Source organism: Pezoporus wallicus, unplaced genomic scaffold, assembly GCF_028554395.1.
Source record: "Pezoporus wallicus isolate ANWC-B61680 ecotype Strahan unplaced genomic scaffold, APGP_CSIRO_Pwel_v1 contig_5709, whole genome shotgun sequence".
Classification (NCBI taxonomy): Eukaryota; Metazoa; Chordata; class Aves; order Psittaciformes; family Psittacidae; genus Pezoporus; species Pezoporus wallicus.
This window is the reverse complement of record NW_026635251.1, coordinates 500,924-515,378: the sequence shown is the minus strand read 5'-3', so window position 1 is coordinate 515,378 and position 14,455 is coordinate 500,924. Positions and strand designations below refer to the sequence as shown.

The 14,455-nt window shown below is 44.7% G+C and overlaps 2 protein-coding genes across 12 annotated transcripts in view; one reads left to right on the top strand and one right to left on the bottom strand.

Moving 5' to 3' along the window:
* The window catches only part of FIP1L1 (factor interacting with PAPOLA and CPSF1), a 41,503-nt gene extending 37,962 nt beyond the window's left edge, over positions 1-3,541 (bottom strand). For 7 of the 11 annotated variants that reach the window (XM_057413866.1, XM_057413875.1, XM_057413901.1 and 4 more), the window contains exons 1-3: positions 3,221-3,541; positions 2,417-2,456; positions 120-177 (exon numbers count right to left, since the gene is read on the bottom strand). In XM_057413866.1, the coding sequence (XP_057269849.1) occupies positions 120-177; positions 2,417-2,456; positions 3,221-3,302 (180 nt within the window). In that variant the 5' untranslated portion in view covers positions 3,303-3,541. The remainder of the gene's footprint in view (positions 1-119; positions 178-2,416; positions 2,457-3,220) is intronic. The other 4 variants (XM_057413924.1, XM_057413941.1, XM_057413910.1 and 1 more) reach the window with 1 other exon arrangement.
* Positions 3,542-7,303: 3,762 nt separating this feature from the next.
* SCFD2 (sec1 family domain containing 2) overlaps positions 7,304-14,455 on the top strand; it is a 190,446-nt gene continuing 183,294 nt past the window's right edge. The window contains exon 1 of the mRNA XM_057413807.1: positions 7,304-8,068. Coding sequence (XP_057269790.1) covers positions 7,336-8,068 — 733 coding nt within the window. The 5' untranslated portion in view covers positions 7,304-7,335. The remainder of the gene's footprint in view (positions 8,069-14,455) is intronic.

Sequence of the window (14,455 nt, the reverse complement as noted above, 5' to 3'; positions counted from 1 at the left end):
GAAAAAAAAAGCAGCATACATTTATGCATTAAATTTAATGGTAAGTCCTAGCCAAATTATGAATACCCCATAAATCAAACCAAATTAAAGCAGTATTCCAAAACCACATTTAAAACTACCGTTTTCACAACGCCATTTTCTGCAGCTTCCTCTTCATTTCCAGGTGGGGGTGGAGCACTTAAACAAAAACAAACAGAGAAAGATGAAAGTAGGTATCTATGCACATATTATTCCACATGATGAAAAAAGCCTTACTATATCATTCTGGAAAAGATCCAAAGTTCCATCTATCTTCTGCATTAATTAAAATAATTTATTAAATGAATTTCTAGATGAATGTAGCTTCATATTAGCAGGATAATATTTAGCTATCAGAAGTCATACTAACCAGATGGTCACAGAATAGTTGCAAGTGAAAAGGCACTACACCTGGATCCGCTTTTGAAATCAAAGTGAAATGTTTCATAATATATGAAGAATAAGAGTTTTCTTATTTTTTGCCCCTGCAGACTTTTCAAAGACATAATGGAAATTAAATAAATACCCATAGGTAATGTTGCACGGAATTAAAATTCTGACATCTGCATTGTGAAACTTTCTTCCACCATACAGAATAGCTACAATTCAATGATGAATTCAATCAGATTTTAACTGTAGACTGAAAACTAAGTTTTAAAACTACTGGTCCATCTAAAGTGAACAGCACTGTCAAAACCATGCAAACAAGCCGTGTCACTGGGTTTACCTACTGCTGCTTATTTCACAGCAATGTTTTCATTTCCACAGTTCCATTAACTGTTAGGATGTTGCACCACAAACAGCAGAGTAAGCAAGGAGCCATTTAGAAACAATATTCTTTCACTGAAATAATATCTCTGAAATGGACTGAGCAACTGCCAATTTTTATTGAACAGAATGATTTTGATCCCATCTTCTGTTGGCAAAATACCCACTCATAAGCACTGCACCAGAGCACAGGCATGACCCCAAGATTTAAAATTGACCAATCCACTTCATCACCCATTAGAATGAGAGGCTAGCTAAAGAACTTGAATAAAACCTCACAATTCTTAAGTATACCTGAAAAAGGCCAAAACTAACAGTCCAGAGGCCAAAACTTTGAACAGGTAAAATGTCACCAAACTTCCAGAGTTCCAAACACAGCTCATGAGATGCATATACTACTATTCGTTTTGCTTTTTAGTCCATACTATGTATTGAAGCAGCCAAATGTCAAGCCAGACTCTGCTAACCACTGTTTCTAAAGATCATTTTGGTTGCCAGGCAAATAATTTTCTTAAAACAACAGTAATACTGACAAAAGCGCCAGGTCAAGAAAAGGTACCTGGACACAAGGAATCAATTGATATAGAATAGCTTCCAAATAAAGAGCAAATAAATAATTGGAATTCTCTGTGCTGCAAGAGACGATCCAAGATAAATGCAACAGAGGTCTAGAAAACTGCTAAGTGACAAGGAAAAGGCGACAGGAAACAACTCTGTTTCTTATACAAGAACTAACTGGAAGTGACTGTACCAGTAACTGCTTCAAAATGACAATCTATATGGCCGAGTGGTGGAGGTCATTACTGCTGTATCACTCTTTCCCTGTCAAAATCTGACATGAGTTAAAAAAAAAAGCAATTAAGCAAGCTTATGGACAAGAAGTCCACCAAAGGTAACTCAATTCAAGAGTTCTTGAAAAAAATCGCTGCTGACTGGAAGCATTCATAGAAAATAAAAATTCATGCTTTCTTGCATTGGCTTCCCTTTTATTAAATTTATCTTGACAACCAATAATTTCCACAGTTTATCAATGATTTTCAAAGGAACATCTTTGTGCTTTCCCTCATATAGCTCCTTACAGCTCGAGCAGGCTGCCCCAAATATTTCCAAAGTTTTTCCAAATTTCCTTCAAAAACTCTCTTACTAAAAAACACAGCCCCCAAACCATCAGCTGATGTGTTATGTAACATGCACATCAAACTAACTGATAATCTTCTACTGCTTCTTTGTATTCTTCTTTTTGTAACTACACTGTAAACTCTCTGGGAGAGAGATTGTCTTTTAATTTCTCATTTACCTCTAACAAATGAAGTCCTGATCCATTACCAAGACTGCAAAGCACCATGATTACAGAAATAAACGACCTCTTGGCATTTTGTGAGGAACTACTGCTCTCCATACAATTAAAACTTCAAATAACTGTTATACTCAACCATCCCAATTTCCTAGGTAAAACCATTTCACAGAAAAGCCATGTCATTCTAGCAGACAAAACATACTATGTTAAGGGGATTTTCAAAGACACCATAGTGTGTTCAGGTGCTATGAACTTTCAAGAAGTTGGGAAAAAGAATGTAACAACTTTTTTGTGCAGCCATGCTACAGGGCTCCCATTTGTCAAGATGCTCACCTAGGTTTTTCTTCCTCTGGTCTCTCTGCTTCATTTTCATCTACCACAAGAGAAAAGAAATAGAGTAGTTAAGAATAAAATCCCCTTAATACCAATCATGACAGATATCTTGCCATGCAGATGGATTAGGTAACTCTTCAGTTTATTATTGAGACATTTTCATAACATTTCAATTGTGAAACCAATTGAGCAGACCTCTGAGCCCTCACATCACTCAATGCTCACAGATCTTCTACACTGGCAGGGTTTATTTACAAGTTTCGTTATGATTTCAACTTAAAGTCCCTGAAGTTGTGAACAAAGTTTATGCCCTAAAGTTTAAGGTTGCTTCAGTACTTCAACGCCGGGAGGCCAGGCAGGGGGTACTGAGGAGAAGCTCAGCCGCCCCAGGGGTGCGTGTGGGGCAGGAGCGCCATGCGGGAGGCCTAGCATGCCTCGAGCTGCGCAGCCAGAGCAGAGGGGCCGGCAGCCAACCGCCCGTGGAGGAGGGGGCAGGGAGCCGGCACCGCCACGGCGGGGAGGGGGTCGCTCACAGGCCCGGGACAGCACCACCGGAGGGCCAGCCAGGAGGAGGGAACTGAGCAGCCACGGGGCGGGGGGGGCAGGACGGGCGGACGCCTTTAACCGGCCGCTGGCTGGCCCGGCTCGGTGGGCAGGCGTGGGCCGTACTCAGGCCGGCCTGGCGAGGTGGCGCACGCCGCGGCCTACACACCCCCTCTCCCTCCGCTACGGCTGCCGGGGAAGCGAGCCGGGCCGGCGTAGGGGGGAAGTGGGCTGGGAGTGGGGGTCTGGGAAGGTCCGTACCGCCATAGAGCCACTCCTCCTCCTCGTCCCCGGCGCCCCCACCGAGATCCGCCGACAGCCGCTCCACCTCGCCGGTAGACATGGCCGCCTCCCGCGGGAGGTGAGGGCCCAGGCCCGACGTCGCCTGGGCCTCTCGCTGCTGGGCAACACCACTGCGCTCTCCCGGGCCTCCGCCGGCGTCTCAGGCCGCAGCCGGGCGGCGGCAGGGGGGTCTACGAACGTCCCGCCGGCCCAACGGCACTGCTCGCGGAGGAACCTCCGCCGCCTGCTCGCGGCTTCCCCTCCCCCGCGGAGTGAGTGACACGCACAGGAAGCGGGCCCGGCCCGGCCCCGCGGCGCCCCGGGCACGGGCACGCGGGGGGCGGCCCCGGCGGAGCCGGCCTCGCTGCCCGGGCCGCTTTGGCACGGCCGGTACCCTTTCTGCGCGCTGCCAGGCGCTGGGACTCACCTCGGCTGTGCCTTCCCTGGCCGCAGCGTGCCTGCCGGAGCCGCGTTCGCTTCCCCGCGCTGCCCTTTGTGTCCGCTGCTCTCGGCGGTCCTTGTGCTCTTCTGCAGCCCCAAGCGCCCGTTCGTCGTCCCTTCAGCAGGGCTTAATGGCAGCGTGGCGATCTCCGCTAGGACATCCTCGCCCGTCTCCAGAAGCAGGACTTGGCCAAACACATGTACCGTCCAGTGCTGTGCTTCTGCTACTGGAGACTGATGGCAGCTGCCAGTGGGGAGCGTAACCACGGGATAAATACGCTGTTACTTTTACTACTACAGTCTTAGCCTCAGCTCAGGGAGTCTCCCAGCTGGAGGTAATATTTTAACAACTCCTTATAGATTTTTTTTTTTCCCCTTCCATAAATTGCCTAGTTTTATTTTTAGCTCCGGTGGGAGTTTAACATTCATAGTACACTGTGAATACACAGAGTGTAACTACACATTTCACAAAGAAATTGCTCTATTTTAAAAGCGGTGGGAAGAAGCAAGCTATTTTTATTGATGATTTTCTCACCTTACATCTGTGAATGCTGTATTAACAACTGCAAGATTCATTAGAAAATTTACAGCAACTATCAAAACAAGTTTTGACCAGATGTCTATACAAATGGAGTCTTCACTGTCTTAGGATGTTTGCTAAAACTAAAGAAGGGACCCCTTTTTCACAGCAGGACAGCTTGTGAAAAAGTCAAGTATAGAAGGCCTGTGTATATTAGAAACACATCATGACTCTGGGTGGGGGGAGCTGGTTCTTTGAGTTGCCTGCATAGCGAACCTTGGTTTAAAGTTTCATATATGGCATGACATTTCACTGGAGTTCACATGGACAAACTACCTTCTCAAAAGGCATTTTTTTCCCCCTGAAATGAAGTGTTTGTGTGTTGTGTCCAGATGATGTACGGCATAATTGGGTAGGTTTTCATCATGCAATTGTGAAGTCAATATTTTCACCCAAAACATTTTTAACCACTTGTTTCTCATAAAATCAATTTGTATTGTAGTACTTCTTACTTGGCATCAGCCTCTTTCTTAATTTTCATTCTGGTTTTGTTTACTTGGCCATTTAACACACTTCTGGCTAACATTAAATGATGCAGTAGAACTCTTGATTGCAGATGCAAGAAGAAAGAAAATATGTCTGTGGAAAACACAAAGAGAAATCAAGAGCAGGTGTAGAGGATAAAATCTCTTAAAAAATATCAATCAGAACCTCAAAGCAGTGTTTCTGGTAGAAACCTTTAAATAGACATCACATTGAGCTACTGGTGATGTAAAAATCCATCTTGAGCAGCTTGAACACTGGAAGCTGACTCCAGAAGGCTAAGGCCCAAAAATAGTTGCCAGCATTCCATCTGTCCCAGGAAGGTCTTTACCCACCTCTGGTTCTGGTTGGACAGAGAGGGTGCTTTGAACCTGTTTCCTGCTTTTCTTCTGGGGACAGAGTGCTGGCCTAGATGGCATTTCAACTTCTGCCCTCAAAGGTGAAACCTCCCACCAGTCCCAGCCTCCAGAAAGGACCTTGTAGGTTCTTACAGCAGCACAGAGCGCGAGCAGCTGTTGAGGCCTGAACAAAAGGCTTCTCCCAAGGCCCCGAGTAGCTAAAAGGCCAAGGACAGAATATGACATCTTTGCGAGCTGCATAAACATCTTAACTCACAGGCTGCACTCCAGAGACCCACAGCAAGGTAGCAAGTTTATGGGAACCCTTTAATACAGTTCTTTTTCTGTCAGAGTAGTTGTAAATTTGCACATAGGCTAAAATAAGTTGTAAAAACTACTTAGATGATTTTGGTTTGTAATTTAACCACTGTGCTTCAAACTGATTAACCTTGCTTTGTCTTCTGGCTAGTGATCCTTTTTTTTCCCCACATCAGAATATGCAGAACTAGTTGTAATCTATACGATATTTATAAAGTAAAAAACTTATTTGTTTCCTTAAAAAAGCATCTGCTGTTTTGATGCTATGTCTGAAAAAAAAAACCAAACAACCAGCCTTTCCAAAAAGGTAACTAAAGAGTTGGATGAGCCATAATATATTCAGCTTTTGTCCATGGCACTCAAGCATAAAGCAAAAGGTCAGCGATAGATAATCTCCGAGGTAATTCAATGTGAGAGGAGGATAATTCTGCACAAGTGGTTAACCATCCCTGATCCTTTCTTTGCATGCATCTTTCAAATCAAAACAATCAAGAAGGGCTACTAACTTACATATTTTTTAGCATCATAAATTTAATGCTGCAAGGTTAAAATAACAGATCAGGGTTAGAACAGCACAAAGACCTACGTCTGAGTTTGGAAGAGGAACGAATGCATCAGGGTAGGAATGAGCATGGAGCAGACTGGAAGGATTTAATTTCATTACTGGAAATCTGGTGATTCTATGTTACTTATGTTTTTCAGTGTTCTGAAACCAGCTGAACCTGCAAGAGACCTAATGAGAACAGTTAAAAGAGTGGATGAACCAATTAAATTATTTATCTTTATGTAATTGCTGATAATCCCATTATGTTAAAAAAAAAAAAAAAAGCTCCTCATTCTGTACTGAAGAGGTCCTAGTGAAATACTACACAGATCACAGATTTGCAAGTGAGCCATCCATTCTCTGGTGAGAAGAAAGTGTAGATACATATTATGGCATTTTTTCTAGCTAGCTTTGGAGCTGATTTTGAGATCAAGAGCTTTTAAAAGGAGAATCACCGAATAATAGAATCAACCAGGTTGGAAGATACCTTTAAGATCAAGTCCAACTGTTCCCCCAGGACTGTCAAGTCCACCACTAAACCATATCACAGAGGGCCTCATCTACATGGCTTTTGAACACTTCCACACAGTGATTCCACAACTGTATATCATTAAAAAAATCATTTGTTACAAGAGAATATTCCTTGTTGCTAGCTCATGAATGGATAGATTTTTAAATACTAACACAAGAAATACAGAATTATAGCACAGTGAACGGTGATGGAAGTTTCACCTTTCCAGCGCTGTACATTTAAAACAGTATCAGCAAAACAGTTGTTTTCGTGGTATAACAAAGACACCACCGCCGCACGAAGAGGTAGTGACGTAAATAGTAACGCTGATTGGTTTAACATTTACCCGGCAGAAGTACACAGGCTGTGCGAGAAAACGTCAGGTAAACCTTAACTGTCAGTGCTCACTACGTCCCACCGGTACTGGCCAGGGCTACACACTGCAGTGGCATTCCTAACACAAGACTATAGGTGAGAGGAACATTTTACCGCCTGTCAGCATTTGGCACTGGCAGCAGATGGAAGGGCCCCCGCCCTCTCGCAGAGAGAGGACCCTGTTGGTGCTCTCGCGGTGTAACAGACCTGGCCGGGGGTTAACCCCAGCGGACACCAAGCCCCAGACCGGGCAGCTGCTCAGGTGAGATCCCACAGCCCAGCCCAGCCCAGCCCCGCAACGGGAGCAAAGGCCGCACCAGCACCGTTAACCCGGCCAAGCCCCGCAGGTACCCCGCCTGACTCCCGCCGGTTCTGTCAGGGAATGCCCGCCCGCCCCTCCGGCCGGCCGGCAGCCAACCCGAGCCCGCTACGTCATTCCTGGTCGCCGCTGGCGCGCCGCGCACGTGCGGTGTGTTGTGGCTGTCAGCGCTGCGTGCCGCCGCCATGGCGCTGCCGGTGCCGGAGTTGCAGCGGGTGTGCCGGCAGGCCTGGGAGCCTGTGCTTGCTAGGGCGCGCCAGGCTGTCGTCCTCCTGGACGCGGCGTCCGCTGAGGCGCTGCACTGGGGCTGCGGCGGGGCGGGAGAGCTGCTGGCGGCGGGGGCGCTGGCCGTCAGGGCGCTGGCCGCTGAGTCGGCGGCGGGGGCCCGTGTCGTATTTGTGGTGAGCGGGGGGCTGCGGGGCGGCACAGCTGCTGCCGTGCGCGGTGTGCTGGGCCGGGGCGCCGTGCGGCACTGCGTGCTGGTGGCCGGCGGCGAGGAGGAGGGCAGCGGCCCGGCCGAGCTGGAGGAGACGCTGCAGCGGTGGATGGGCGAAGGTGGGCGCGCTGAGGTAGTGCTGCGGGGCCCGCCGCTCCTGGCGCCTGTCTCGGCGGAGCTGTGCCTGCTGCCAGGACTGCCGGCGCTCCTCCCGCCTCTGCCTGGCACCGGCGGGCCCGGCCCCGTTGAGGTCGGTGTGGGCGCGCTGCCCGCTGAGTTGCGGGCGGCGGTGCGGGCCCTGGTGGAGGACCTCGACGCTTTCCTCACCGCGGTGGGCCTGCGGGAGGAGAGCTTCGCCGTGGGGGCCCTCAGCAGGGTCGTTGCTGCTGAGCTGGCAAGCTATGCCCCAGCCAGGAACAGGAGGAGGATGGCCACCAGCAAGGCCTCCATCGTCTTCGTGGACAGGACGTTGGACCTCGCTGGTAAGAAATCCACTGCTGCTAGGGGCTGTCATCCCCACGGGCCCACATCTGCTCCATCGGGAGGGTTTTATGTAGTTGCAGGAGTCCTGGGAGCATGTTCAGCACCATGGCCGAGGTGTCTGCTCACACGTTCCCCACTGAATCATGGAAATAGTGAAGCAGAAGGCTCTGCCAGAAACAAGGGTTTGTTTCTGCACTTAACTGTGCTGCAAACTAGAGACCTTAGCAGTGCTTTTTTGTCATACCGAGGTGTGAGGGAAATGGTCTGCATGTTTCACATTGTGCCTTGTGGGTATTGTGAAGCACCAGTGTATCTACTTATAAGCATTAGCTTTATAGTGGTGTAAATATATATACATCTTGTATACGCTTAGCTGTTTATGTATGTCTGAAAGTGTCTCCGCATGTATATAGTTTTTATATGTTGTGCTTTACACTTGGTCTTTGAGTGAAGCAGTTGCACACGGATGGTGGTGTTAATTTGGAAAACGTGTTTGAGTGAAAGCAATACAGAATTGTTTATAGAACACTTTATGGGAAGCAAATGAGCGTAAGAATGAACCATATGGTAAATTTAATTCTGCCAATTAATGCAGAATTGATGCAAAAGTTAAGAAGTATAGAACGTGGTGTGAGAGTCCACTGGGAAACCGTCAGAAGGAGAATGTTTAGTATTGTAATCAACTGTCAAGCTTGTAAGTGAGGTGAAGTCTTTCAAGCTGGTAAGATGTGAAATCAAAAGGGCAGAAAGGGAAGGAGGAGTGGTTGAATGAGTCGCCAGCAGGGTGATGGGCCAGTGACCCAGGAAAAGTTTGGAATAACCATCTTTCAGAAGGAACACTAAACTCGAGTAGTAATTGATATGGGAGTAGCTGCTTTTGCTTACACCATCATATATACCTGCTGACATATACAGTGTGTGGGCCAGGTTCTGTTTTCATTACCTTTACTCAATAATTCAACAGTAATTGTAGCAGTAGTACTCAGTAATTCAGGTCATAATTTTGCCATCAAAAGCAAGTGCTTGGCACAGTTTTGCACCTGCAGCTCATCTGTTTATGAATTTTGTTCTGCCTTTATCTCCTTAATTTTGGCTTTGTGTATCCTTGCACTGCTGTAGGACTCATAGCTCTCAACAGTGCACTGAAGGGCACCTGTGAATCTGGGTGTTTAATGTTGTGCTGCAGGAAGATTGCTGGGAGGCCTGAAGGAGTGTGGGCTTGAAATGAAACCATGAAATGAGTGTCTGCTCAGGGTGGGAAGAAGTGAAACTGGACAAGGATTTGTGCACTCAGGTGGTGGGAAGAATTAAACATAAGAAAGGGAACTGGAAACTGTGGGTGACAGGTTGCTGCCTGACAAGGAGACTGTTGAGGAGGCATGAAGAGAGATAATTGGTGCCAGCTTAAATCTGGGAAGTGAAGTCTGGGATCTTGTATTCAGCAGGAGAAGGTTTTTTGAGAAAACATCAGGGCTGTGATGGGGCAGCTTGGGGGGTGTGTGTGTGCATCAAAGCTCTTGAAGTAAGGATAAGAAATTAAAATAGTAAGTTTTTAGGAATATGCTCTTCTAGTAGCTGCAACTGAAACCAAGATCCTCTCACGCAGCCATTCTTTTGTTACCAGCAATGGTCTCCAGAATTCATTGACAGTTTCATTGAAGCCTTCTTATGCTTTGAACATGGTACTGTACTCTTGCTATCAAGTACAGTGCAAATTTAAGGAAGAAAGACCGAGTGTATTTCAGAAGTAAAGCACTGTGTGGACCTGAATTTAGTGCCACACAGTGAGACTTGTTTCATTGGTTTGCTAGTACTATAAAAAGTACGTAAAAAGAACAGCATATCAGTTATCAAGAGGTGGGAAATGGAAGAATTAAGTTATACCTGAAACCTTTATTTTCTCAGGTGTATTCAGCCTTTTATGTACTCTTTCCCTTGGCCTGCTACCTCTGACTTTGCTGCTTGGCCTTCACATGAATGTGTCTGTTGAAGTTCAGATTTAAAGTTTATAAAAGCTAAAGCTTCCTATTTGCAAGTTTCTGGCTTGGTATTGGCAACTGGGCCATTGGAATTTATTTTTTTTTTCCCAAGCTATGATATATATTTGCAAGCAGCAGTGTAAAAATAAGTTTTGTTTTTTTTTGTGGTTTTATTTTGGTGGTTTTTTTGTTTGGTTTTTTTTATTATTGCTGGGGTTTTGTTTGTTTTTTGGTTTGGGTTGGTTGGTTGGTTGGTGTTTGGTGGTTTTTTTTTTTTTTGTCTTGTTTTGTTTTGTCCAAATACCAGCTCAGTGCAGTTGGAAGTCTTTGAGGTTGACTTTGTCATTTGCAGCTCGTTTCATGAAACATTTTAGATCTTCCTTCTCTAAAGATGCAAGATTTTGGATTTGATTTGTAAATGTCATAGTGACTCCTGTATCTTGTCCAGCAGGTGGGCTGCACATGTGAGAAATGATTACCTATCCATGAATTATGAGAATGCTTTCATATTCCAAGCACTTCTAAAAGAACTTGGAAGCTCATTAGGGGTAGGTGCTGGGCTACTCTGATTAAGTCAGGCTACTGCTTTGAACCAGGTGACTTTGAATCACCACCAGGCTATCAGGAAGCCAGCTGTTTTCTTACTTGAAGACCTGGATGAAATGTAGATGGTAGTTCTAGATGATTGGGTGGTGAGGCACTGGAATGGGTTGCCCAAGGAAGTTGTGAATGCTCCATCCCTGGCGGTGCTCAAGGCCAGGCTGGACAGAGACTTGGGTGATAAGATTTAGTGTGAGGTGTCCCTTCCCATGGTAAGGGGGTTGGAACTTGATGATCTTAAGGTCCTTTCCAACCCTAACTATTCTATGATTCTAATGGAGGTGCAACTGTTGTCTTATTTTTGGCTCACATTCCATTCTTATCTAGAGCAAATAAGGTGTTAGGCTAGAATAACAAAACAGTTTTCTGTAATACCATTTGATTTCTAATAGTAAAAATCAAAATGTCTCAAAAGTGTCTTTTCTGGTGCTGCAATTGCAAACAACTGAACTAAGGGAAAATAGTAGTGCTTAAATATTATTAACTTTCCACTTCAAAGAACACATTAAAGAAGTATTAAGTACATTTTGGTAAAGAACCTGTGGTGCCAGTGTCAAGAAACTGCATTATCTTTGTTGTTACAATTATTAAAAACAAAAAAAACCAGTCACATATAAAATGGCACATTATAAAAAAAAAAAAAAAATCAGAAAGCAACTAACTGTGACTTAGCTTTCTAGTTTCCATGAAGCAAAAAAATCTCTTCTGAGCTATTACTTTAAAATCTGCATTGAATACTTTGGATTCTGAATACTTTCTAGAATCTAATTTTGTGTATGTGTGTGTTCAGCATTGCTTATGCATGCTGTATTTTATGAATAAGGAAAATACTGAGTTAAGATAAACAGTTTTCCTTTTTGCCCTGTATGGCATAACATTTATCTGAGCTGTAACAGGGATCATCATCTTTTAGCCTTTGCTGCCCTCACTACAGTGGCATGGCTTCAACTGGGGATGGCATGGATACTGCCTGTTCCTGCAATGTAGGATCTTATGGTTAAAGCAGTGCCCCGGTAGGTGGGACATGTGGTTTTATGTCCTAGGGAGACTGGAGGCTTTGTACTTCTCACTCTTGCTCACTTCTTGAATTCTGATTGTATAAAGCTTAGCTACTGGTGTTGTACCCAACCTGTATGTATGTATAGTGCTGCTTTTGCTTGCCTACTTACTGTTTCAAAATTCACTCCCTTTGCTTTAAAAAGCAGAATCAAACCTCCCAGATAGAGTGGTGATCTGACAAGTGACACTGGTTAAAGTCAGAGCTAATTTTGGCACCTTAATTCCTCTTTGCTTTTCTCCTCTAATATTTGTACCCCTAGATATGTGTGCATTGTGATACCATACTGTAACCCCATGCTTCTTGCATGTGTTTCTTAGTCACCACCTTGCCAGCTTCACACCGTCATGAAGTAATTTTTCCAGCTTCCCAGATTTCCCTTTTCATTTGTAAACTCATCGATACCTTTCAGATACTGGTGTTCAAAACAGCTTGACGTGTTTCCAGTCTCTTGGTGCTTTGCATTGTTTGGTATGTCGGCTGTTGTAACTGTAGAAGATAGTGAGGTCTCACCCACTAGTATGTGCAAGTGATTTTGAAATGCAGTAGAGTGAGCAAAAGACAGGAGAATGAATAGCAGGGTGGTGCCTGTGCAGTTATGTATAGTTTTGAATAATAACCTTGTATGAGTGGTGTTTAAGGTTGATATTTCAGTGCTGTCAGTAGCAGCACTTTTATCTTCCTCTAGCAATTTTTGTGTGTGTCAGTCAAAAATCACAGGAATGTTTCCCCACAGTCACGGCTGTAAACTTCGGTTTAAGTTTCTGTATCATCTCTCTCGCTGTCAGCCAGGCATCATCTTTGCCTCTCACCTGCATGCTGATTGTAAAGTTTTTAGCTTTTTAGCAGATACAAAAAGCACAGTTCAGGTGCTTATCAACAAAGTGTAGCTTTTCAGTTCCTGGGAGCAACCACAGTGATGAGGAAGTTGTGACATACTGTAATTGTACTACTGCATAATCCCATTCATAGAGGTGGATGAGAATGAAGGCTAATGTAGGCCCATACATTTCTGATAAAGTCTGTTTCTGACTAATAGCTCTTTTTTGATATTTTTGTTTTAAACTGTTTGTAATTTTCTATTTTTCATTACATTTGTCGTGTTTCTAATTTGGAGAGCTTTACTTGTGCTTTTTTTTGGTTACAGCATCTTTGAAGTTGATGCCCTGGTGTATTGACACCAAAGGAAACAAAGCCATGTTTTTTTCTTCCTTACCATATAAGCTGAGGGTTTGAAAACATAAATACTGAGGCCTGTAGAGTATAGTAGTCCCCTTTTTATGAACCAGGCTTTGACACACTGGTATTGAAATTATTATGGTCATTTAAGGTTGTAGGCTGCAGCTGTGAGGAGTGATGGCAGCTGAAAATATTCAAGTGATGTCAACTCAATATTGCAGGTCAGGGTACAGCCTCTGCTGTGGCATGGTTTGTAAAGATTCTGCTATTCTGGGGTAGGTGCACAATTTTTTATAGTAGTTTTTTAAAGCTTCAGATGTTACATTTGTTACAGAGTCTTTGCAGAGATAAGCAAATAAACAGATTGAGTTTTGCCTGTTTATAAAGAAAACCGCAGGTGGCCAAGTCAGTGAAGGGGACTTGGAAATTACATGAGCCTTAGCATATGCGTGTTTCTTATCTCCAAATTTACTACTCTATGCATATGTTGCAATTGCTGGCTGTGAGAGACAGGGAATCTGTCATATTTCTCTGGCAGTGCTCCGAGGCTGCTGTGCTTGGCTGTGGGCTTCTGTGCTCCTACTGCTGGTTCTACAAGGGTTTTGGTTTTGTTTGAGTGTTTTTTTGGAGGAGGGGGAAATTGGGCTGGGTTTTTTGTGTGTGGTGCCAGCTGCCTTGAACGCTGTTGGTCATGAGAAGCTGCTGAGCAGCCAGTTGACTGTCCTCAACAGTGATGACGAGGAAGGATGTAAACCAGTCCCATAGACCCTGCTGAAGTCAGTGAAATTGAAAAGCAGCTCCCTGTGATTTCCTGTCCTAGTCTCATGAAGTTTAACTGTCTTTCAAGCATTGGTTGATTTGTGCAGTTGGTTGGAGGCAATAGTGATTTTTTAAAACTTCAAGGAGAGTGGGTTTTTTTGATTGATTTGATGAGGCACAGCAAAACCCATTAGTGCTGGCAGACCAGTGAGATCCTCTAAGGACTAGCAGTTGTGACTAGCAGTTGTGAGAAGGAGACCCAGATGGCACTGTCTGATCACAGAAGCAACTCTGAGACTTCCCCCATGCCAGGGAGAAAGGAGGTATGTTAATAATCAATGTGGGTTTATTTGCATTCGAGGTGTTTCCAGTTTAGCTAAATGTCTTGTCTAGCTAAATGCTGCTCACATGCAGCAAGTGTGGAGAGATAGACATTGCTTCCAGTACGAGGGGGTGGAGGTTCAGAAGATTACCATCTGTTTTTCCTGTCTGTAGCTTTGTGAGTGTTGATAACTGCAGTGTGGCTGACAAGTGACTGACCTAGTAAGAAGAATGTAGGGATTTTGGAGAGCAGATGGCTTAGAGAATCGCAAAGACAACCCACCTCGTTTCATCTGCACTTCAGTGGTCTAAATTTGGCTAGGGATGGTAGAAAGGAAAGTTGCTGTCATTCTATGACTATTACAGTCTTTGGTGAAACAAATTGGTAATTTCAATCCAGCTGAGCAGCCAGGTGTCTACATTGCAGTATGACCATGTGCTGGGCACATGTGCTTATGTGCTTTCTTTGCCTTCTGTGGATAGAGACATTG